The sequence below is a fragment of the Octopus sinensis genome, linkage group LG10 (assembly GCF_006345805.1).
Source record: "Octopus sinensis linkage group LG10, ASM634580v1, whole genome shotgun sequence".
NCBI lineage: Eukaryota > Metazoa > Mollusca > Cephalopoda > Octopoda > Octopodidae > Octopus > Octopus sinensis.
The window spans coordinates 28,621,593-28,646,396 of NC_043006.1; the positions used below are offsets into that span (position 1 = coordinate 28,621,593).

The 24,804-nt window shown below is 35.6% G+C and overlaps 2 protein-coding genes across 2 annotated transcripts in view; both read right to left on the minus strand.

The window, feature by feature from the left end:
• Nucleotides 1-1,863, minus strand: part of LOC115216168 (laminin subunit alpha) — a 94,352-nt gene extending 92,489 nt beyond the window's left edge. The window contains exon 1 of the mRNA XM_029785366.2: nt 1,789-1,863. Coding sequence (XP_029641226.1) covers nt 1,789-1,863 — 75 coding nt within the window. The remainder of the gene's footprint in view (nt 1-1,788) is intronic.
• A 38-nt stretch (nt 1,864-1,901) lies between these two features.
• LOC115216169 (laminin subunit alpha-like) overlaps nt 1,902-24,804 on the minus strand; it is a 140,633-nt gene continuing 117,730 nt past the window's right edge. The window contains 15 exon segments of the mRNA XM_036506943.1: nt 1,902-2,050; nt 4,232-4,412; nt 5,415-5,515; nt 6,762-6,973; nt 7,709-7,795; nt 9,858-9,976; nt 12,038-12,151; nt 13,886-13,994; nt 15,619-15,740; nt 16,350-16,433; nt 18,266-18,358; nt 18,592-18,741; nt 20,003-20,143; nt 22,534-22,678; nt 23,803-23,873. Of these exon segments, the coding sequence (XP_036362836.1) occupies nt 1,902-2,050; nt 4,232-4,412; nt 5,415-5,515; nt 6,762-6,973; nt 7,709-7,795; nt 9,858-9,976; nt 12,038-12,151; nt 13,886-13,994; nt 15,619-15,740; nt 16,350-16,433; nt 18,266-18,358; nt 18,592-18,741; nt 20,003-20,143; nt 22,534-22,678; nt 23,803-23,873 (1,878 nt within the window).

Here is a 24,804-nt window from a genome sequence, read left to right on the forward strand (position 1 = left end):
TGGCCCCGCTCTCTTTACATTACCCCAAACACATTAAACAGAAACGACCCTATAGGGTTCAAGAAGTCTTTGGACAGATTCCTTCAAGAAATCCCGGATAAACCCTCTACACCCGGATATGTCTCTGTAAACAATAACTCTCTACTTGAGTGGGCCATAGTGCCCAAATTCTGACTTGAAAGACTTCACCAGGTGGTGGTATTAAGTTAGACATGGCCTGGGCCAATAATGGCCGAAACCTATCAAAGTGTGTGTGTGTGTGTGTGCATGCGTGCGTGCATGTGTGTGTATATATATATATATATATATATATATATATGAGAGGTATTGGTATCCAGAAGACACAAGGTGGCAGGTAACGCTTTATGGTAAGAGCTATGGAAGGACCATAATTAAACTCACAATTCAATAATGATATGAGTGAGGAGTCTAATGCACGTCTTGTATGAGCATGTATATGTTAAATAAAATGAGGCAACAAAGCCAAGGCTGTGCAGAATTTTCAGGACATTTATAAGAGAAAGTTAGTATAACAGCTGCTTCTGGGATATTAGGGATATCCCTTAATCAGAGACGATGTGAGATGGTTAAATAGAGGGAAATATTAGAGTTCAATATAAGAAGTTATTTTGGAAAAGGAAAGAAATATATTTTTATCTCTACATTCATTCCCCTATTTCACTATATACTCCTTATTTCCTTCCTTTTCCAAAATAACTCCTTATACTGAACTCTAATATCTCCTTCTATTTAACCATCTCAAATTGTCTCTGATGAAGGGATATTCCTAATATCCCAGAAACAGCTGTAAGACTAACTTGCTCTTTATAAATGTCCTGAAAATTCCACACAGCCTTGGTTTTGTTGTCTCATATTATTTAACACACGCACACATGTATACACACACAACAGGTTTCTTATTTCTTTATTGCCCACAAGGAGCTATACACAGAGGGGACAAACAAGGACAGACAAATGGATTAAGTCTAATATATCGACCACAGTACATAACTGGTACTTAATTTATCAACCCTGAAAGGATGAAGGGCAAAGTTGACATCGGCAGAATTTGAACTCAGAACATAACGGCAGACAAAATACCATTAAGCATGTTGCCCAGCATGCTAACGTTTCTGCCAGCTCGCCACCTTACACACAACAGGTTCCTGTCAACCAAATCCACTCACAAGGCTTTGTTGGCCTAAGGTTAACCAAAGATATTTGACAAGGCGTCACACAGTGGAACTGAACCTGGATTTATGTGGTTGGGAAGCAAATTACTTACCACACAGTCTGTCTGTACTTCTGTACATATATGTACAACTGTAAAGACACGTATATATACATATATGCATATATATACTGCAACAGCCTGGGTTTCAAGGGCCCACAGCTTTTTAATATTCTCCCAAAGAGTCTGAGGAACTTGCACGAAGTAGATGTAGGAGTTTTTAAATCAAAGCTGGACCTCTTCCTGTCGAGAGTCCTAGATGAGCCTACCTCACGGCAAGAGGTGCAAATGAGGGTAGCTATATCAAACCCCATTCTTCATCAAGTGCCACATATTAGAGGAGGCTCCTAGTAATAACAGTAGCGCAAAACGGCGGTGCATCAGCATGGCCGCAGCTCTGAGCTGAAACTTTAAAAAAAAGTAAAAATAAAAATATATATATATATATAATTATATATATGAATATATATATAATTATATATATGCATATAGACATATATATATATACACATATATACATATATATATTACACACACACACAGACACACACACAAACATAAATTGCTGAGTGAAGCAGCAAACTCTCATTACTTAGGTGAACATGAAGTCTTAATTGTCTGATATTAGACATCTAACAAGACAAGTAATTATATATATATATAAATTAAGTTACTCACGGCTGCATCCTTTCCCAGGTACTTTGACCCAATCTTTAGCACATCGATTACAAGAGCTTCCTACATAACCTTCCATACAACGGCACACACCAGTTACAGGGTCACATGTTCGGGAAACTCCAGTTCTTGCACAAGAACAACCTGACATATAAATAATATTAAATATTATATATTACTTTATAATACATTAAAAGCAGCATACAATAACATATTAAATATATATCACTTTATAATACATTAAAAACAAATAAAGTGTTTTATAGTATATTAGATATCGTAAACCCCTTTATGATATACTAAAGGGAGATTTGTTAGAATTTTTCATTAATTGTAATTGTTTTTATCTTTACACATTTTCTATATAAATCTCTACTGTCCTTTTGTCTGTGTTTAAACAATTTTTTCTTATTACATATACGTATTTGTTAAATTTAGACTTATTTTTTCCTTTTTATATTAAAACAAAAATGTAATTCATAATTAAATGTTATAAACAACTCTATAATACATTTAAGAAAAAAGTAGTTTATAACAATATTAAATATTGTAAAACACTTTATGATATATTAAAATACAAATCACTGAAGGAAATTACTCAATGAAAAAAACTGTAGTTATGTATGCTTTATTGATATGCTTTATTGATATGCTTTGTGCATAAAGAAAATTGTAGTAAATACACCTAACACATAGGCAGGCTGCTCATGCAGAGGTAATGCCACATGCCTACTAAATGGTTAAAGTAATACAGTAATTATCATGTATAATGCAGAAATAGTCTTAAGGAATCCCAGTAAAGCAATGAATGTACAAATATATGTGAGCACAATGGGATCTTTTCGATTTGAACGGCAGTTTTTTCTAGTGGTGTCATATGAAATTGTCACCCATAATTATGACCCTAGTATCGATCTATTGCATTTCAATCTGTTTTAGTGTTAGGGTTAGGGGTGGGGGGAAGGGTATCTTTTTTCTTCAGAAATGTAAATAAATCCAATCTGTTTCTTAAACAAGGGACATATTCATACGGCACAGAATGTTTTCACCTCAAATACACGTCACTGATTGGCTGAAATTGCAGAAATTGAAGAAAAAAAACAACAAATATCTTACAGACTATAGAATTTCCTCAATAAAGCCAAGAGAAAAAGATGTTTTATAAACACATTCTACCAGTTTAAAATTTTTTAGTTACCTAGAAATTATGTTAAAAACTGCCGTTCAAACCAAAAGGATCTGCACAATGGAAGGCCCCTTCAGAACCAGACTCAATGCTCACATGTTTTTATTTAATATCAGAGAGAGATGTAAAATCACAATATTGGCAATATATATATATGGAGATTGAAAGAAAATGTTGCACAATATAACATCAAATGGAGACTGTTGGAAAAGAGCAAACTTTACCTCTATGGTAGTAGGAGGTGTGGACTCTATTTAGCAGAGAAAAGAATCATATTGAATTCCCTGCACTCAGGGGCCTACCTGAACTTTAAGTCTAGTACACCCTATATATATGGGTTAGCGCTTCTCTCACCATAAACAAGGAGTTAATTCCTCCCCCACACACAGCTTATATATATATACGCACTTGCACACATGCATATACACAATCACAATCACTTCTCTCCTAATTTGTTCCCCTACCTCTCTGCTACACCTCCCTATTTCTCTCTAACCCCAACTCACCCTCTCCACCTCATTTCTCCCCAGCGCTTCACCTAACAATCAAATATCACATAAAACTGAAGCAGACATTTTGTCACCTGTATGCTGACATGAAAATCACTGGCTAAAAAGAGGCAAATCAAAGGGACATAACTTTGATATGCTTCAGCTACAACTTTGTTCTTTTTTTTTCTTTCAATCATCTTTCTATGTGTTCTTTCATCCATGATTTTCATTTTGTCTTGTTTTCCAATAACTCTGAGACTCATAAACAGGATGTGGCATTTTTATGCTTCCAATAGGAAAGTGCCCAGGCCATGCTTTTCTATTCAGTCATGTTTGATGATTGTTAATTTACCTCTCCAATTCTTGAAGGTTACTGGCATGAAACCATTCAGTAACATTAATTAGCTGCTATGAGACTATTATAATAGTAATAATAATAATAATGATGACGCCGCTGCCGATTATCCTTAGTAGTAGTTGTAGTAGTAGTAGTAGTAGTAGTAGTAGTAGTAGTAGTATCATTATTATTATCATCATATATTTCATGTACATATACAGAGGCAGATAGCAAGAGTGTAGGAAGATATGAAATTGGAAACAAGCAAAAAGTCTCTCCTTTGAATAAGAATTAAAGAAATATCTACTTACGTTTACAACCGTTTGGACCATAATCCCAGTAGCCATCTAGACAGCGGTCACACTTACGTCCACCAGCACCTGGCTCACATCGGCACTGTCCAGTCATGTCATCACATGAATCGGAACGAGAAGCAAGACCACAATCACAACTCTTGCAGCCGTTGCAGTCTTTGAAACCATAATGATTTGGCTGTCAATTCGAAAATAAAGCAAAGAAATTTGTATGTCTGCCTGTATGTAGGTATGTACATACATAAGTACATATGCAGGAGGACTCAAACAACATGCAAAGGTACATGAAGCCCAGTTACAACTACGGCCAGCTATTACCGGTAAAGGTTTTAGTTGCCAATTCTGTACAAGACATTGTAGATCTTTAGCTGGGCTAAAAAGTCACATTCGATCACAGCACCAGTAACAGTTAAACTTCATGCAATAGCCATACTCGATAACGAGGGGGCAGCCATAACATATGCATGTATGTATATATGTACCTATATACAGACTCTATGTTGACTGGTGATACAGTATGGGCAAATTTTCGAAATCCAATGAATCTTTATACATTTATACAGTTAGGAAATTTCACAAATACACTTTCTCAGGGAGATAAGATATACCTATTATAATGGGTAATACTACATGTACTTTTCATATTTTTTATAGTGTGATGTAATTCTATGGAATAACAATGCAGCTGAAGAGAGCTTTAAACCATCTTTTATATTAATAATACACTGATGTAAGAACGGATTGTTTATAAAGCTTGAAACACATGTACCACGATATCCTTTGTGTTCTGTTTTTAATTTAATTTTATTTGATATGTACATATATAGGTACATATTATGTATGTATGCATGCATGTGTGAATGGTTGTATGTATATATATGTCTATGTGTAAATATATGCATGAATGTATATGCATGTGTGTATATGTATAACATGATCTACATCATATACATCATAGATGTACTAGTAATTACCATGATGAGGATTAACCAACTATCTCCCATACTAACAACTTAATGTATACCACAAGATTTAAAGTTTACACATCTATTTAATCCATACTAACACGAAGACATACATAACAATTATATAAACATACATGTGAATGTCTGTGTGTGTGTACATGTATGTATGCATGTGTATATGTATGCATGTACATAAATATATATATAACACTTACCAAGCATCTGTTACATTTCTTCCCAACAACATTAGGCTTGCAGTAGCAGAAACCAAATGTATCATCACACTTAGAAGTACCACAGGTATCACAAGTACACCCTGCAATCAATCAAAAAAATTTTATAGTATTTAGATTAATTAAAATTGATGTCTAGTGAATATAAAAAATTCTCTTACATATATACACATATAGTGTACACATATACTGGGATATACCCTCAAAGCCTGAGTGGGATTGCAGTAGAGAGGGATCTGGATTTATGCCAGGTTTTAAGAAACTCAAGTACAATAGAGGCACAGGTGTCTCCAAGGTTATAGCTAAAGATGCTTGCCCAGCATGCTGTGCAATGGTATTGAACCCAAAACTACTGCAATGAGTAACAGAAGGAGTAATTGCAGAAACATGAAACTAATTTAAAATCTACCTCCAGATTGAACAAAGTTTAGTAAGTGGATTTGGTAGATGGTAACTGAAAGAAGCCTATAATGTGTGTGTGTGTGAGTGTGTGTGAGAGAGAGAGAGAGAGAGAAAGAGAGAATGTGTCGTGTGTGTGTCTTCGTTTTGACATCAAGTGATAGTTGTAAGTACCATTTTCATGTAAGTTGTGTCATTCTTTTCCAATCTTCAATGCAAACATATCCAGACAGGGGGGAATTTTACCTTGCTTGGAAACTGGCTGTAGAAAATCTGCTTCAACAAATTCTATCTTAATCATGCAAGCATGGGAAAGTGGATATTAAGATGATGATGATAATATATATATATATATATATATATATATATATATATATATATATATATGGAGGGGTATATATGTATAGATGCATATATATGTATGTATGTTAATCTTGATATCAAATGATACGTATAAATAAATGCCACTGTCATAGAAACAGTATAATTTGTTTCCAGTCTTCTATGAAAAAACATGTCTGGCCAAGGGAAAATATTGGCTTGCTTAGAAACATTCATTTCTGAGATCCAATGCCTATTTCTTTACTATCCACAAGGGGCTAAACACAGAGAGGACAAACAAGGACAGACAAATGGATTAAGTAGGTTACATCGACCCCAGTGCATAACTGGTACTTAATTTATCGACCCCGAAAGGATGAAAGGCAAAACTCAGAACGTAGCGGCAGATGAAATACTGCTAAGCATTTCGCCCGGTATGCTAACAATTCTGCCAGCTCACCGCCTTAAGATCCGATACCACAGAAGAATGTGGTCAGTGTAGGTTCAATCATATGTATGTCAGGAATATACAATAGCTGAGTTCACCTCAAAAACTCTACACAAGCTACTCTTACAAAAAGAAATAAATTAATGAATTAACAAACTTACTTGTACAGTTCTTCGCCATAACTGGATCACCAAACCATCCTTCCTTACATATGTTGCAATTTTTGCCAGCAGAATTATTTGTGCAGTTTCTACATTCTCCTGTTTTTTTATCACAGCTGTTAGGATTATTGAGATCGATGTTATCACTACACTGGCAGGGTTGGCATGATCCACCAATCTTCAGTGGATCTCCATAGTATCCTGGAGAACATCTTCAATAAAAGATGGTAACAGTTAATTTTTCTTATGAAAATCTAAAATTCATACAATAAGTGCAATATAAAAAAATATGACCATCTTTTAAATTTTTGTCCCTCATACTTCAGACACCAGCAGCAGTGGAGGCACAATGGCCCAATGGTTAGGGCAGCGGATTGCGGTCGGAGGATTGCAGTTTCAATTCCCAGACTGGGCGTTGTGTGTGTTTATTGAGCAAAAACACCTAAAGCTCCACGAGGCTCCGGCGGGGGAGGGGACCCCTGTTGTACTCTTTCGCTCCAACTTTCTCTCACTCTTTCTTCTTGTTTCTTGTCCCCGACTTCCTACGCAACCGCTGAGCCTGGATGTGCATTCATCCATCCGTCAATGCTCTCGGTGTCGGGGTTGACCTGCTTTCTCTTCTGCGGGTCTTACGAATAGCAAGATCTTGCGAGCTCTGGGACGAAGAACGCATCTCTCACTCAACACCAGCAGCAGAAGTGTCTGAAGCATAGACATGTTATATTTTCATTTGCATAATCATAATTCAGGCATTATCACATTGTTACTGTTAAAATTTCCTCAGTTCACTTATAAGTTTGTATCTAATTACAAAAGAAACCTTACAACTATTCTGAATGTCTGATAAATTCCTGTGATATCCCTAATTGACTTGCATCATCCCAGTTTAGAAGCATTTGTTGTTCCAACACAAACAACAATTAACATTGCTGAAATAGTTCACTTACTTGTCACATTTTGCACCTCTGTATCCCTCTCTACATGAGCAGAAACTGGTGTCACCGCGAGAATTAGTAACACAATTTTTGGCAAAGCTGCAAAAGTTTAAAAAAACAATCAAAATATATATTTAAAACAAGGATATATATATAAATGAAAATCAAATGGAAATTGTAGTTAAGATACCTGTGCTGGTGACACATAAAAAGCACCGTCCGAACATGGCAGATGCCAGCGCCACCTGACTGGCATCTGTGTCGGTGACACCTAAAAGCACCAACCAATGACCTTGGCCATTTGCCAGCCTTCTCTGGCCCCTGTGCCAGTGGCACGTAAAAAGCACCCACTACACTCACAGAGTGGTTGGCATTAGGAAGGGCATCCAGCTGTAGAAACACTGCCAGATCAGACTGGAGCCTGGTGCAGCCTCCTGGCTTCCCAGACCCTGGTCGAACCATCCAACCCATGCTAGCATGGAAAAAGGATGTTAAACGATGATGATGATGATATATATATAAATTAATTAGAGGATAAATTAACCTCTTAAAGGGATGATTACATCCAAAAAAACATTGGTTCTATACCTAATAACTTGGAGAAATAAAATTTCCCTAAATTAATAGGTATATATTAAGCATATAATCCATATTCAATACCAGAAGACTAAATATATGGAGTTATTATATATTTATTTTTGTGTGTGCATGAATTACTACTATTTAACACTATTAAATTGAAGGTTATAATGCATATATATATATATATGCTTTATGTATGTACTTATGTGCATGGAAACACTGCCAGATTTGACTGGGCCTGATGAAGACCCCAGTAGAACCGTCCAACACATGCTAGCATGGAAAACGGATGCTAAACGATGATGATGATGATGATGAATTATTACTGTAAGTCTTTTATTACTATATAATTCAGCACACATGTATATATTGAGATACCGTTATGATTAAATATTTTCTTGAAATGCTTAACCGCATGTAAACTAATTTAAGTTTCTCCAACCAATAGATACTAATTAATACACAGAGTCTGCATATTAATCTTTTCTTTATATATACATACATACGTGCATATGTGTGTGTGTGTGTGTGTGGTGTATGTATGTATAAGTGTTTATGTATGTATATATGTACATTTTTATGCATATTTTTATGTTTATCTGTATGTACATATTTATCTATATATATATATTCTATTCCATCCTATTTTATTTTTGTTCTATTTTTATTTATTTATTTTATTTTACCTTGTTTATTTTTATATCTTTTATTTTTATTGTATTTTACTTTTTATTTTTATTTTATTCAACCTTGTTATTTTTTATACTTTATTTTTCCTTATTTTCAAATTAATCTGTTAACCCTCACACACACACAAATAAAAATAAAATAATTCCATATATTTAGTCTGTTGGTATGAACTAAATGGTCAACATGTAATCTTTTAATGTATGTCTTTTTCCCTGATGATATTTTGCTCATATCTTATAAAAGCAAATTTAAAGCATAAATTTGTAATTTACTTAATGAGCACAAATGGAAACAGCTGTGGGAAGTAAGATTTATCAATTTATTAATAAATAGTTATTAACTTTCAACTCTCCATTATATTTTCCTGATTCCTTTTATACTTGATTCATTTTATTTGTGATACAAATAAAATGAACCAAGTATCTATCATATTTTTTCTTCTCCATTTTCTTTTATTAACTTTATAATTTATTAGAACGTTTATATATATATATTGAGGAAATGTCTTTCAATATATTTGATAAAGCTAGTTGGTATCTGGATTGTTATTAACAGGAAAGTTGGCTGGATAAGTTCATAGGAATGTGAAAGAAGAAAGCAGATGGTTAGAGATAGGGGTTGACATGTAAACTGAACTGTGGTTGATAGTAAATATCAATATTGGTGGAGGGAAGGTGAAAGAATAGGAGTGGTCCAGGAGGGAAGGGGTGATAACTGGTAGCATGGAAAGTTAGAGAGCAGAAAAACCACAGATTGCAGCACAAGCGAAATAACCATGAAATCTTTCAGGTGTTAACCATTGAGTAATTTTAAATGCACTGTTGAGGATTTTATCAAGCGCATATGTGTGTGTGTGTGTGTGTATGTGTGTAATAAACATTGCACCTACTTATTTGAAGCAACTGGCATAGGGCAGGCACAGATTGCACAAACCCCATTGGCTGGATCTCCAGAATAACCTGGTTTACACTTCTCACAATAAAATCCTGTGGTGTTGTCCTGGCAGTCCTGTTGTGGAAGAAAGAAAAACAAAATAAATAAAATTAAAATAATAATGTTTTGCTTTACTTGCCACTAGGGCAATAGCGAAGGGGACATTGCAGGGAGAATTTACAAAAACGTGGGGGGGGGGGGGTGGCAAGTATTGAATTTATTTTGAAGAAACAGATAAAGGAAAAAAAAAAACAACAGCAATATAGAAAAAGATGGAAATGTCTCAGTAAGGGGACAATTAGATCCAATCAAGGAACCTTACATATCACCCTGACTACAAATGCCAAATGCTCTCTGCCAGTTGTGTTCTGCCCAACCATACAAGCTATTCTTACCACACTCACCCTCTCATCCACCTAGGATTTCACTTCCCTCACCCCCTTCTGGAAAAGTACAACCAAAAAAGAGTGCCATGTCCATTTCCATGTTATGGATGTGGAAGCGTACATTTCAGGAAAGACTGTCCCTTTAAAAATCAAAAATGTTACAGTTACAAAAGAATTGGTCACAAAAGTTCACACTGCAGAACAAAATTACGAAGGTCAAACATTAAAAATCCTAGAATTCACTCATCAGAAACAAAAACTGACTCCCAAATAATAAAATTCGTACACATAAAAATAAATGGAATACATATTAAACTTCAATTGGATACTGGAAGTGATATTCCAATAATAAATATGGAGACATGAAGGAAAATAGGGAAACCTATGTTGAGAAAAACAGCAAAATCTGATTGCAGCATGATGGGCAACAAATTACATTTCATAGGTAATATGTGGACTAATGCTACATTTCAAGGGAAAACATGCAAGGCGAAAGTCTTCATCATTAAAAATGCAACCAATCTGTTGGGTATCGATTGCTTAGAATTATTTGATTTATGGGACCTGCCCATAAATCTCCATTGTAAAAACATAAATGGATGTTCCTCTAAAAATAATTTGTCTGAAGAGTTAAAGAGAAAATTTTTTTTAATGTTTCAGCAAGTACTCTCAAAGAAACTAGGTCTATGCACAAAGACTGAAGCATGTTTGAATTAGATGATAATGTTACACCTGTGTTCAAGTCTAATAGGAAAGTGCCTTTTGCAGAAATAAAGCAAGCGGACAATAAGTTGGACAGATTGAAAAAAAAAACCGGAATCATTGAAAAAGTGAATTATGTAAAATGGGCAGCTCAAACTGAGAGTCCAGGATACATATCGACTGCACTGGACCAGTAAACAGCGCATACTATCTAATTGTTGTGGATAGCTATACAAAGTGGTCAGAGGTATGCAGATGTAATAAACCCACAGCAAAGACAACAATAAAGTTCCTACTCGAGTTACTTGCTTGATATGGTGTTCAAGACACATTAGTTTCAGATAATGGAACACAATTCATGGGATATGAATTAAGAAATTTCTGCAAAATACATGCCATAAAGCAGATCTTTACCCCACCTGACCACTCGAGGTTGAATGAATAGGCAGAAAAGTTTGCTAACATGTTCAAAAGCGATCTAAGAAAAGCTAGATAATGACGAGGTACTAACGAAATTTTTGAGAGCATATAGAATAACACCAAATCCAAATACTGACTCAGGAAAGTCATCAGAAGGGTTAATGTTCGCATGTAAAATAAAATCAACCTTCAATAAATTATTGCCCGGAAAAAACACATAAAGGAAAGACAAAAATACAGTTGAAGCAAATACAAGAAATATTACAAAACATTTCAAATTAGAAAGGAAATTTTAGGTTAGTTGTACTGGTCTTTGTTTTGATAATGGTGACTGAGGTGATGATAATGGTTGTGGTGTTAGTGGTGGTGTTGCTTGTTGTGGTTGTGGTCTTGTAGGTGTTTTGTGGTGGTTGTGATGGTAGTAGCTGTGATTGGGGTAATGGTGGCGGTGATTACAGTTGTGGTTGTAGAGGTGGTTGTGGTGGTGATGGTGGTGGTGGTCAGAATGACAGTAGTGTTAGTGGTGGTTGTGGTGGTGATGATTGTGGTTATGGTGGTCATGTTGGTGTTGTCGTTGTTGGTAATAGATGGTGGTGTTAGAAATGGTTTAAAAACATTAGTATATTACCAAACACTCTCCTGTTGTTGGGTCACACTTCTTTGTATGTCCATTGCATTCACATGGGGAACACAAACCAAAGAATGGACTTTTCCGTCTTCGGTAGTGTCCAGATGCACATTTCTGCAACGATAGAGTCAGAGACAGTTATTAATCCACCAGAGTTAGTGTTAATAATTAACAAAGTACGACCAAATGGAGTAGAAGTAAATTATAGAAAGTGAATTGATAGAACATCTGTGGCACATAACTAGCCAATTGTTACAAACATTAAGGCAATAATGTGAAATATTTATTCATGAGGTTCACATAAACAAGGTTGTCTTAGTAGCATTATAAGCCCCTGAGCAAATCAATGACAGCAAGCAACAACATACATCAGAATTGGGCCCCTAGACCCACTGTGCCCTCAGGCAACTGCTCAGTGTGTCCATGCCTCAGGACAGTACTGCACACAAAACAGCAAGAATCCAAACAATAATGTATATATTCATTCTTAATGCATTTTGGCAGATACAAACCTGATTATGAAAAGTCAACAAAGATCCACAAATTCAGTACTGTAAACAATAGGAACACATCCTTTTGTCACCAATCCCACATTCTTATATCATCCTTTACAACTTCATTGTCTACTGAATGCCCCCTTTTCCTGAACACCCTCTCATATTTTCCACTGGTCCAGCAACAACTCACAACATTTGTTTATTACTCACTATATCCACTCGTATATACATCTGACCCACATCATCTGTCACTGTACATCCCTTTCTTATTTCCTTCCACTTCATATCATCTCCTAATTTCTCGTGTATTTATGGTCTTATTAAACAGTTAAACTTATTAAACTTCATCTCCCCCTTTTTGTACTGCCACCTATCACCTCTTTCTCTCTGACCCACACCTTTGTCCTTCACCTCCTCCTAAACTGATAGCTACCAATGACTATGCTTTCACCCATGTTTACCATTCACTGCATTCATCTCTATCCTCAGTTCTAACCATTTATCACTTTCCTTTCGCATGCTTGTGAACCAAACCACCCAACCATCCTCAATTCTCTGGCCATTTTCTCTTTTTAATCACCTTCTTGTAACTTGAGGATATGCGAAGACACCTCATCACCGTCTTTTCTCTTGTAGCAAGAACTAGGAGTTGAACCCCATTCATTGAGTTATCGGGTTAGTGCAATGAGTGAACCAAACTTGAAACTTGCAATTATCATACGCACATTCTATTTATCAACCACTCGACTCACAGAGGATCATGTCACAGAGTCAGAACATCATCTCAAACATCCTTGAGATTTACACCCTTTTCTTTGGTTTTAAGTGATTTGGTGCTAAAAATCTTTGTAGAAGTTGAGAGCAACCAGGAAACACACAACTCACTTCTTACTACAAGCAAGCCAGAACAATTGCAGAAGTTCAGAGACCCATCAGAGAGTAACACATGATTCTTGGTACCTGCACGACTGTGAAGAATCACTTGTCTTTAATGCATCTCTACATGTAAGCACTAAAAGCTATATTTCCTCACCTCTTGTCATACGAACCAAAGGTAGAGTGCTGAGTAGATTCAGAGAAACTCGCATCTCAATTTCCATTCAAGACCAACATGTTCCTGTCTCTAGAGTTAGCTGCTAATAACTAGAATTTAGGTACTATGAAAGTTGACTTTATATCCTGCATCATATCCAGTAATTCTCCATGTGACACTTTCTTTCTAGCAGGAGTAGATGTGTATCTCCTCTACAGCAAGACACCTGTTCCTACACACACACACATGCACACTTATATAAACAATAATTATTTTAGGGATTATTATTTTAGAAATAGTTTGTTGGATTTTTTTTACCTCACAAGAAGTACCTCTGTAACTTGCTGGACAATGGCATTTTTCTACTGTATGTGCCAGATTTCCATTACCATTTTTAGTAGCAACTTCCAGCTGAACATTGCTTAACCTGTGCAAGATAAAGACATAAGACAAACAGAAAGTTTCATTAATATAAAAGTAAAATCATTCTTCTGACAAATGTATTTTTGTGCTAAATTGTTTTCTCAAAAGTAGGCAGCAAGGAATTATAGGTAACATATAGAGAGGTCTATGTCAGGAAGCAACAATTTCAGTTTATAGAACAAGAGTGATATTGTGCTGGACAATGAACTGTACAGTGTTTCAATACTACCTATGACACTCAACAATGTTCCCCCACCACTGCCATATTTAATGAGGTTCCTCAATCATATATTATAAAAGAGAAACTGATCTTTGTCTGTCTGTAACAACACGTGTCTAGAGAGGTAAGAAGGAGAGGAGAAAAAGTTGTTGAGAGGGAAATACAGTGTGTGAGAGAGAGAGAGAGAGAGAGAGAGAGAGTGAAAGATACTTATTAGGTTGTGTTGTCACCTTAGTAACTAACATGTTTTGATTAAAAATACGAGAATTTTAAGTGCAAGTCTGTCAACACAAGGCAACACAAACTTCAAAAAAAGATTATATGTGTGCATATATATATATATATATATATATATATATAGTTATCTTTGTGTGTGTGTTTGTGTGTTTTTTTTCTGTATGTCTTTCAACATTTAGACAATGTAACACAGACTTTAAAAAAAGACTTTCATTTTGAACAGTTTATGATGGTACATGCATGATTAACAGATATTTTTACCATCAGCATTGTAATAGGTAACAACATGGTCTGCTATAAATAGCAGGGCAAAATTTCATACATCAAACTCCAGCATTTTTTAAAATAGTGTACACATTGGATGAAGTGGTCCTAAATATACACGAAAAGGATTGGTCATCATTGGAAAATATTTGATCATATGTCTGTCCAGTCAGACCTGATCTGGGATTAAGCAATGACATTTTCCATTGAGTTAGAGTACCTTGCTATAAACAGATATCTTGAGGAAGATAAAGCTTAACATTGTAAGCAGCTTAACATTGTTCAGACAATTAGCAAGAATTTCATTCATTGACAGCTCAGAGCACAAATTCGTATATAATCATGGAGAAGATAACACAACTCCATTCCAACATATTCTTCTTTAGTAATCACGAAGAAGATTTATGCACAAGAACACTAACAGTATTTATGACTCAATGAATATTCTTTGTTTTACAATATTACAAGGATAAAATACCTTAATTTCATAATTAATAGAATAACCCATTAAATTTGTAGTTCTTATGACATATCTTTCTGAGATGTAGCACTAGCAACTTGTACTTTATCCAAAAGAAGAATGTGTGTTACTTCCTGGATTAGATTAACAACATTGTCAAACTGACGAAACATTATACAATGACAATACTTGACAATTATTACTATGTATGTAGATGTCAATACAAGATAGTCAAATTACCAACAATGGACAACACATTATATAATGATGGTATTCAACAATTATTACTATACATAAAGATGTCAATACAACATTGTCAATTGTCAACAAAGAACAACACATTACATAATGACAATACTTGACAATTACTACTATATCTAGATGTCAATACAACTGTCAACAAAAGTCAAATGTCAAACAATGAAAAAGAACTGCATTTAACATCACCTAATCTCAAGTACTTTACTCAAATAGGATGCTTTGATGTAAATTCCTTCCAGATGTGCCAAGACCATCATGAATTGGTCTCTTCGCACAGGAGTGCCATGGATTTCATGCATGAAGGTATACTGAAAAAAAACCAAAAAAACATTTAGATACTACTGATGACACCTATTGAACTACAAAACTTCTTGTAACACCAAAGATGAATTGAAGGCAAGGATTATGGCAGCATTCACAAACTTAAACAAGGAGACTGTCCAGAAGAGTTGCAGGTGATTCTGAAGTCATCTGGAGGCCATGGTTGAAGCCAATAACGATTTTATTGAATAAATTTACTCATTAGTATTTCAAGATATTTTTATGCAATTTTGGTAAATATATCTGTTAAAATGAGATATCAGTGTTATTTTCATTTTTGCGTAATTTAGACAACAGTTTATTCACCTCACCCTGTATACATATATATAAGCATACACATACATATACATAAATGCATATGTACATATACTCATACATATATATATATATATATATATATATATATATATATATATATATATGCATAAATGCTTATATCAGAATGTTTATAAATGGATGTAGTATGTGTGCATTTATATGTGTTTCTCATATATACAGAAATTCAGCAATACCTATCATCAATGCAATAAATAGAAAATAGAAAGACTTAATCAATTCATATAAGAATAAGAAAGTATCAGTCGTAGAGTCTTTACCTCGCGGAGGTCCACAATGAATTCTTGTCTCCGGTTGTTCTCTGGAGGATTCTTGCTGTAGTATGCCAATGACATATTGTTACCCTGGAGAAAATCAGATCAATGATACACATTGAGATTTGATATAGTGCATATACATACATTTATATATATATATATATATACATACCTCATAAAAAGATTGGAAGTGCAACACATAACCAAAAAGTCGGGTTCAGCATTGTATTCCACACTCTGCACCAGAATTCAGTGTAGTATGGCATGGGATATCAGCCTCAGGTTAAGCTAGTATGTGGAATATGAGCCAAATGATATAAATAATAATATGCAGAAAATAGGTATGGTATTCAATGCTCTGTAGACTATGCACATGTGTTACCAAAATGCTGTAGTAGTTATGTAACAGTTATAGAAACACTATGCAATCTTATACCTCACCACATCAGTGTTTTGCAATAATGTAAAATTGCATAGCACTTCAACAATGGTTACAACAATGGTTATGTGATTATTGCAGCATTTAGCTGAAATGCATGTTCTATAAAGCAATGAATACCGTATCTGTTCCCTGCACATTATTTATTATATAAAATTCGTTCTGTCAGTCTGTGTGTGTATCTTCTAGGATCTCAGGCATCCTCCATCTAATTGCACTCAAATTTAATATGTAGATACCAACGGTATCAGGGCGTGTATAAGTCTTGAAAAATTTACAAAAATCGATTCCAGGTGAAAATGCGATCGATAAAGCCATTTTTGTCCAGCTTTTCTTCTGTCAACCTGTACATAACTGCACCTTCCATTTTTTGTTATTTTTGTACTGCTTAAAAGCACGTTTATTTCCTGTCAAGCTTACTGTTTAAACCATGTTTGTGTTTTCCCAGTCAACAGCCTTATCATTATTGGTAATTTAAATTCTTTGGTTGTATATTTGTGTGAATAAAATCGTTTTTCTTTGGAATAGAAAAAAAGTCTATCTTTATTTCTTCTTTTGCTGGTGTCTCAAATTTAGGTTAAATCAGTGTTTCTCAGAGGGGAGGCCTATGGGATGGTCGGACAAATTGTTTTGAGAAAATTTGGTTTAAATGTTTGACAACTCAACACCGTCCATTGGACGGGGGGGGGGAGTTTTGCTCCTACATATATACATATTAAACACCATGCCCAAAAAAACAATGAAAGAGGAAGAGGGTGGGGAGAGCTAGGAGGGAAGAAGACAAGAATAACGTAAGAAATTATGAAGAATCAAGTGGAATGTAGCATCAATGACAGGCTGGTGTAGCATCTATGATAGACTCATTGTTGCAGTCAGCTCTGATTAAGCAGATCTACAATCGAAAGAGTTCCATTCATGATCATTTCACCATTGCATATAGTTAAGGACAACATTGCTAAATCTCATTCTCTTATTGTTGTTGTTGTTAAAGTAGCAGAATGTGATTAAATGGAATCTGATAATTCTAGATTCCACGATTACAACTGCATACAGGTTCCCTGTTTTATGATGTTGGTGGAAATGTTAATGACCATAACACAGTAAGTGAAGCAATGATAATGATGAGAGGAGAAAGGAGGAAATGATGATAGCACTGACTTTGGATAACAAGAATGAGGGTAATCTTGTAGTTGCTGTTGTTTTTGTCGTTTTTTTAAACTCAGGGTCTTCCTTGCACAAGCAGACATATAATCAATGTTAATTCTGCTAAAACCATCTCCATCCTTTTTATTTCTCAGACATATAATATCTAAAAGAATAATATGCAATGTGTCTTACCATTTTTTAAGAAGATAAGATGGGATTTGAGAGAGATATCACTAATTCTAGCAAGTCAAACAACCATTAGGAGACTCCTCTTGATTTAACCATAAAAATAACAAAATTATTGCTGGAATAAGTTTAAAGAAATATCACTTACCACCAAGATAACATCAGGTCCTACAGTTTCAACACCATCTGATTTACTTGAGAAAACAATCTTGTAACTCAATCGGCCACCATAAGAAGGAATCTGAAGATTTAAATTAATCCATTTTAGATCAGCTGAAGATGATTTTTTTACATTACACAATAAACGTTTATATGTAATATATGTTCTTTGATTACAAGAAATGTCTTTGATAACAAGAAATGTTTTTTTTTATGTTTCTTATAGACAGACAACAGATAAATGTGGACATAGCCAGAAGTTGGTAATGTATTCATTTGCAGTAAACTATATAAAAATAGTCAATAGTCACTAACCTTGTTACCAAGATAGGCCGAAGGGGCAGACCAATAGATTGCTTCACTAGGAATAGAGACCCGTTCATTCACCTTGGCTTGGATGTGGCTACTAGCAATAATGTTAACTCCATTAGTATTTTGGATATTCCAGTTCCTCAATGTGGATACCTGTGAAAAATACATTTAAAAGTTAATTAATTTTATTCAAATTTTCTTATCTTTTAGAGAAAAAAACACTGGTTGTGTGGTTAAGAAGCTTTTTTCCCAACCACATAGTTACAGGTTTAGTCCCACTGCATAGGACCTAGGGCAAGTGTGTTCTATTATAGCCTCAGGCTAACCAAAGTTTGTGAGAGGATTTAGTAGATGGACTGAAAGAAGCCCATCATATATATATGTGTGAGAGGGTGTGTATGCTTACGTCTCCTTGTCGTGACATTGTGTGATATTGTACACCACTGCTTGTCTTGCAGTGATGCTCATTTCCAATATTCTATGGAAACATGTCTGGCCATGAGAAAATATTACTTTGTTAAGAAACAGATGAAGTATGGTGACAGGAAAGGCATATTGCATTATATATGCACTCACTCTCAATATCAGATATTATATTGTACATATACCACTCTTTCCATGGCTCTTTGAGCTGTTACCAGTCTCTGCTCTTCTCTCTTTGTTGTAGCCAATGTTTCACTACCATATAACATTGCAGGTAGAACTGTGCTGTTGATGATGTTGGCACGGATGGTCCTGTCCAACCTTCCCTTGAGCATACCCTTTATGCCATTAAACGCCTTCCATCCGGCCCTTACTCTCCGTGAGATCTCCTTTTCGATAGATCGGTGTATATTCACTTCCTGTCCCAGGTGAACATATTCCTTTACCTCCGCTATTTCATCACTGCCGATCACCATTCGACCTGTTGGTACGTTGTCTGACCGCAATGCTTGGAATCTCGTTGAGAGAGCACATCAGCAAGGTCATCAGAGAGAAGTCCGGCATGAGGGATGTCATCACAGAATATACACACAGCAAGTTTAGATGGGCTGGACATGTCGCCTGGTTCACTGATAATCGGTGGACCCGCGCGAGTGGAAATGACCACTCGGAAGACCTCCACAACAGTGGAGTTATGATTTCAGGAGGACGATTGGGATCATGTGGATGAGAAAGGCGCGATCCAGAGAGGAGTGGACAGCATGCTGTGACCAGCGGTGTCTAATGGACGCCCGACGGACTGGTCGGTCAAGGTGATCAAGGTGATATACCACTCTTAATATCACATATTACACTGAATGTATATCCATTCTCAATATCAAATATTATATTTTATATACAACCATCACATTCACACACACACACACACTCTCTCTCTCTCTCTCTCTCTCTCTCGATGTCACACTTATTGAATTACTATAATATAACCTACCTGGCTCCAGCGAAGATTGGACTTGCTGCAGCTGCTAATCACTCCAAAACAGAAACAGGTGGTGCAGCCATTTGGGTTATTTCTTTCCAGATGGAAACTTCCAGAAAGACAATCACGACAACGAGATTTCTCAACATTTTTCTGTAACAATGATAAATTATAAGACTTTAGCACAAAATCTAAACAACAACAACAAAAAAATTCACAGGTGTCCATTATAAAAACTTTTCTACTTACACTTCCACCCTTGTTCATTTATATTTACCTCTACTTCCATCTCTAACCATCTATTGCTCTCCTTTCACACTTTTATGAAACTGACCCCTCTCTTCACTCCAAATTTGCATCCTCCTTTATGCCCATCCTTTTGCAGCTTGAAATGCTCTGGTATGTCATCACTACCATCCCTATCTTCTTTCCAGAAACTCCCACCCACCCTTATAAAATGTGGGGTAACCTTATATCTTCTTCTAAAGCAAGACATCTAGGTTTGTCCCTCTATCATACTTTAGCCTCTCAACATAGAATCTTTGTCCTTTGCCCCTTTTTCCTCTTTCAAATGCTTCTCTCAGCACCATTTAGTTGAAGAGGTTTTTTTCCTTTTCCCTTTTTACCCTCTTCTTGGATATTTTTTTTAAAGTTAGTTAGCAAGCTCATTAGTGCCAAATGCACAAGAAATAAAAAAAATACCCAGCAGAATCTATAGAGTGGCTGGCATTAGGAAGAGCATCCAGCTGCAGTTACCATGCCAAAGCTGACATTGGAGCTCAATGCAGCCACGTCAAACCATCCAACCTATACCAGCATAGAAAATGATGATGATGATGATGATGCTTTACTATAGTAAGAACATAAAATATTTAGTATTTTAGTAAATTACTAAAAGTTGAAAATGGGCATGGCTGTGTGGTTAGGGAGCTTGCTTCCTAGCTACATAGTTTCGGGTTCAGTCCCACTGCGTGGCACTTTGGGTAGGTGTCTTCCACTATAGCCCCGAGCCGACCGGAGCTTTGTGATTGAGTTTGGTAGGTGGAAGTTACTGCCGTGTGTGTATGTGTGCGTATAGCTGCTCGGTGCCTCTCTGAAAGAGAGAGAGGGATCTCAGATGGAAGACATAAAATTTCAGGATTTGCCCCATGGAATATGAAATTGTCCAAAATTATAATATTTTTACAAATGAAGTTTGCAACAGTTTTTATAAAGGTGACACACTTCAAAAATATTTATCTGAATTCTTTTTTTTTATATAAAATAGCATCTTCAAAAATTTTCAAATTACAGAATTCAAATTTTATTTTGAGGTTTTCCATAAAAATTAAGTTTACCGAACAACTTTTATTAAAAGATGAAAAACTAAATACAGAATATCAGTACACCAAGTAAAAATTCATATTACTACCTGGAACTGGCAGTATTGTTAACACAATGGGCAAAATGCTAAGCGACATTTTGTCTGTCTTTACATTCTGGGTTCAAATTTCACTGAGGTCAACTTTGCCTATCATCCCTTCAGGGTTGATAAAATAAGTACTAGTTGAACACTTGGATAAAATAAGTACCAGTTGAACACTTTGATCGATACAATCAACTTAACCCCCACCCTTCCCCTGAAATTGCCAAAATTTGGAACCAATATTACTACTCGGAGTAAGAATTAATATGAATGCTTTGAGTAAGATCTCATAATACTAGTACATGTACAAATATATGGAGTTGAGCTTCAAAGCTGTTTTATATCTAAAAGCCCAAGCTGAATCTAACATAGGATCAATAATTAGATGACAATTTTGTCCCTTGAGGAAGCTTTGTTAACTATAACAGAAGTTTGTTAATTTAGTGTCTCATCTCTGTCTTATATTGTCTATAATGTAGTTGGCCAGAGACTCTAGATATTGTTGAGAACTAAACTTAAATCATTTTGTGTCTGTCCAATTTTTATTGAAAAAATATTGTCCTAAGACTTAAAACCTGGTATTACCATCTGAAAGACAATGGGAAATTTATTGAGAGAAATTTGGCTATTATGTTGAGTAAATCAAGAGACTGCATAGATGCTATATTACTTGATTAAGATCACCTCAATAACATGAACTTGTCGATAAACTTAAGAGGCAGATACAGCACAATATATGAATTTATAAATTAAGTATAAATCTAAAAATGAATGAGCTAAGAGAAACAACTCAGAGTTGGCAGTGGGATGTATTTGAACAACATAGACAAATACAGATATATTAAATACCATACAACATACATAGTAGATCTATTAAAATTATATCCACTTCTAGAGGATGTGTCACAATTACCATATGAAGAATCATGATTTCTCTAGATCTGACATGCCACTAAGGAAAAGGACAGGTTTATTGTCTGGAAATATGAGAATAGTCATAAATGGGTTTCTGCTTCAATAGGTGTCATCAGTAGTTCTTTTTTTTTCTCTTTCCTTGAAAAGTAGTTTCATAAATAAGAAGAGAAAAAAACCGTCAGGGATAATACAGAAGTAACTTCGTAGAATGGTGAATAGATACCTTGCAAAGGCATTGGCCAGAGTCTTGATCACATACATCATCTTCAGCTCCAGTAGCATTACAGGCACAGGGTACACAATGCGGGTAGGAATAGCTACCTGGGGCACACTTGTCACATGTTCGACCACCAAACCTGTTTAGGCATCTGAAATAGAGAGAAAAGGGTAAGTCGCAAGCAGAAAGAAATTTACTGCAAGAATTTCCAATTTTAGCAGACAACAAACTTTGAGTAGCAATACAGCAAATTGCCAACTTCTCATTTATTAAATCTTTATGACATATACATATTTTATATATATACGTGGAGGCACAATGGCCCAGTGGTTAGGGCAGCAGACTTGAGGTCGCAGGATCGTGGTTTTGATTCCCAGACCGGGCGTTGTGAGTGTTTATTGAGCGAAAACATCTAAAGCTCCAAGAGGCTCCAGCAGGGGGTGTTGGCAATCCCTGCTGTATTCTTTCGCCACAACTTTCTCTCACTCTTTCTTCTGTTGGCCTGCTCACTTAGCCAGTGGGGTGGCATCATTTGAAGGCTAAAACAATGCGAAGTGCATTGTGATCAGCGATGTGCAGCAACATCTGATAGCCTGGTCAGTCATGGTGATCACGGTGATATATACATACACACACATGCACACACACACACACAGAGTAATGCACATTTGCCCCAGACACAACCCCATACATACACACACGTACACACACATACACGCACTCACACATACTTCAATCTACCAGTTAAACACCTTTCTACTGACCATTCGCCTACGCACATGTGAAGGGAGACAAACAAAAGATAGCCACTCCTACCTAAAATTCCTACTGTAAATTCCTCCTACAACATTAAGGGACACAAAGTCCACCCACGCACACGTGCTATTATTACACACACACAGACCTGCATGCACTCACATACTCACACATACACATCTCATTCTCTTGCACTCTACTGTCTTAGAAAGAACTTTCTCTTCACCCATTCCCTTCTGGTCATTTCAACATGTAACTGCGTGTGTATCATTGGCAATTTTCTTCCTGCGTCTTTCCTTCCTTTGGACTCTCCTCTATTTCTGAAGAAGAGCAAGGCTTGAAACGTTAAATCCTCTTTCCTTCCTTTCCTGAGCATCTGATAATACAGTACTTGCACCACATCCTTGTGTTATTGTTTTTCTTGTCAGTTCTTCTTTGTTTGGATTCACTATATACCACACGTTCACAATTATTTTCCTAATCTCTGTCATTAATATATTTGATTATAAAATAACTTACTTGCACTGTCCAGTATTTTGGTCACAGTTCAGGTTATTATTCATAACACCGCGGGCATTACAACCACATTGCTATGGAAAAAGGAAACAGCAGCAAAGTCAAATTTCAAGATTTATTTATTTACTTCAGAAAATGTGTTTAGTGAAGAACAGCATCATTTGCAACAGACTTCCAATTAGTCAATCTGGAATGCACTGCACTTCTGATGATGACACTAACAACAGAACACACACATAACTTAGGTGGAATAAATATTACAAGGTATTTATGTCAAAGCACATCAGTTTATCAGTTTTGTCACCGATGTAGTCACTTTCCATTGATAAACACCAATAAAAGATATTTGTATATTGCATAATCAGAGGAGGAAAGGCAGTCCCATGACCCTTTATAGGGAGTCTGAGATAGGGAAGGAGAGAAGAAAAAAGTTATTTTCAGATCAAAGACCTGCCTGAAGGCTTGAAGCATGGCAGACCCCAGTAAAGGCATGTAAGGGTCAGCTGGTCATTTTAAAACTGGATATCAAATTAAATTTTGCATCTATGAACAATAAAGTTTTTCTCCTTTAAAAAAACTCCCAACCTTCATTGTCAGAATGAATAAGAAACAGTTTTTACTAGTGTTCCTGACTCTAATATCCTTCTGTTTCTGTTATTATTTCTCAGTTTTAATGGAACTGGAAAGCATGAGGGAATCTAGAGCTACCTGTTTAACAGGAGCTATATGTTAAAACTTCAATGGGTAACAAAAGACCAAGTCTTTTTAGAGATGATATCTCTAAAACAACTGATGTTCCTTAACTCTTTTGACATGAACCTACCTGAGATTGCACCTGGTGCTATGGCACAAACTTGCTGTTTTAAATTAATCTAAATTAAAATCTTCCATCAAAATTCTATGTTAATTTGTTCTAAACACCAAATTAATAATGACAAAATTGTTTTATTAAATTCTTTACCATTTTAAAAACTAATTAAAACAATGACAATGTATTTCAGTATT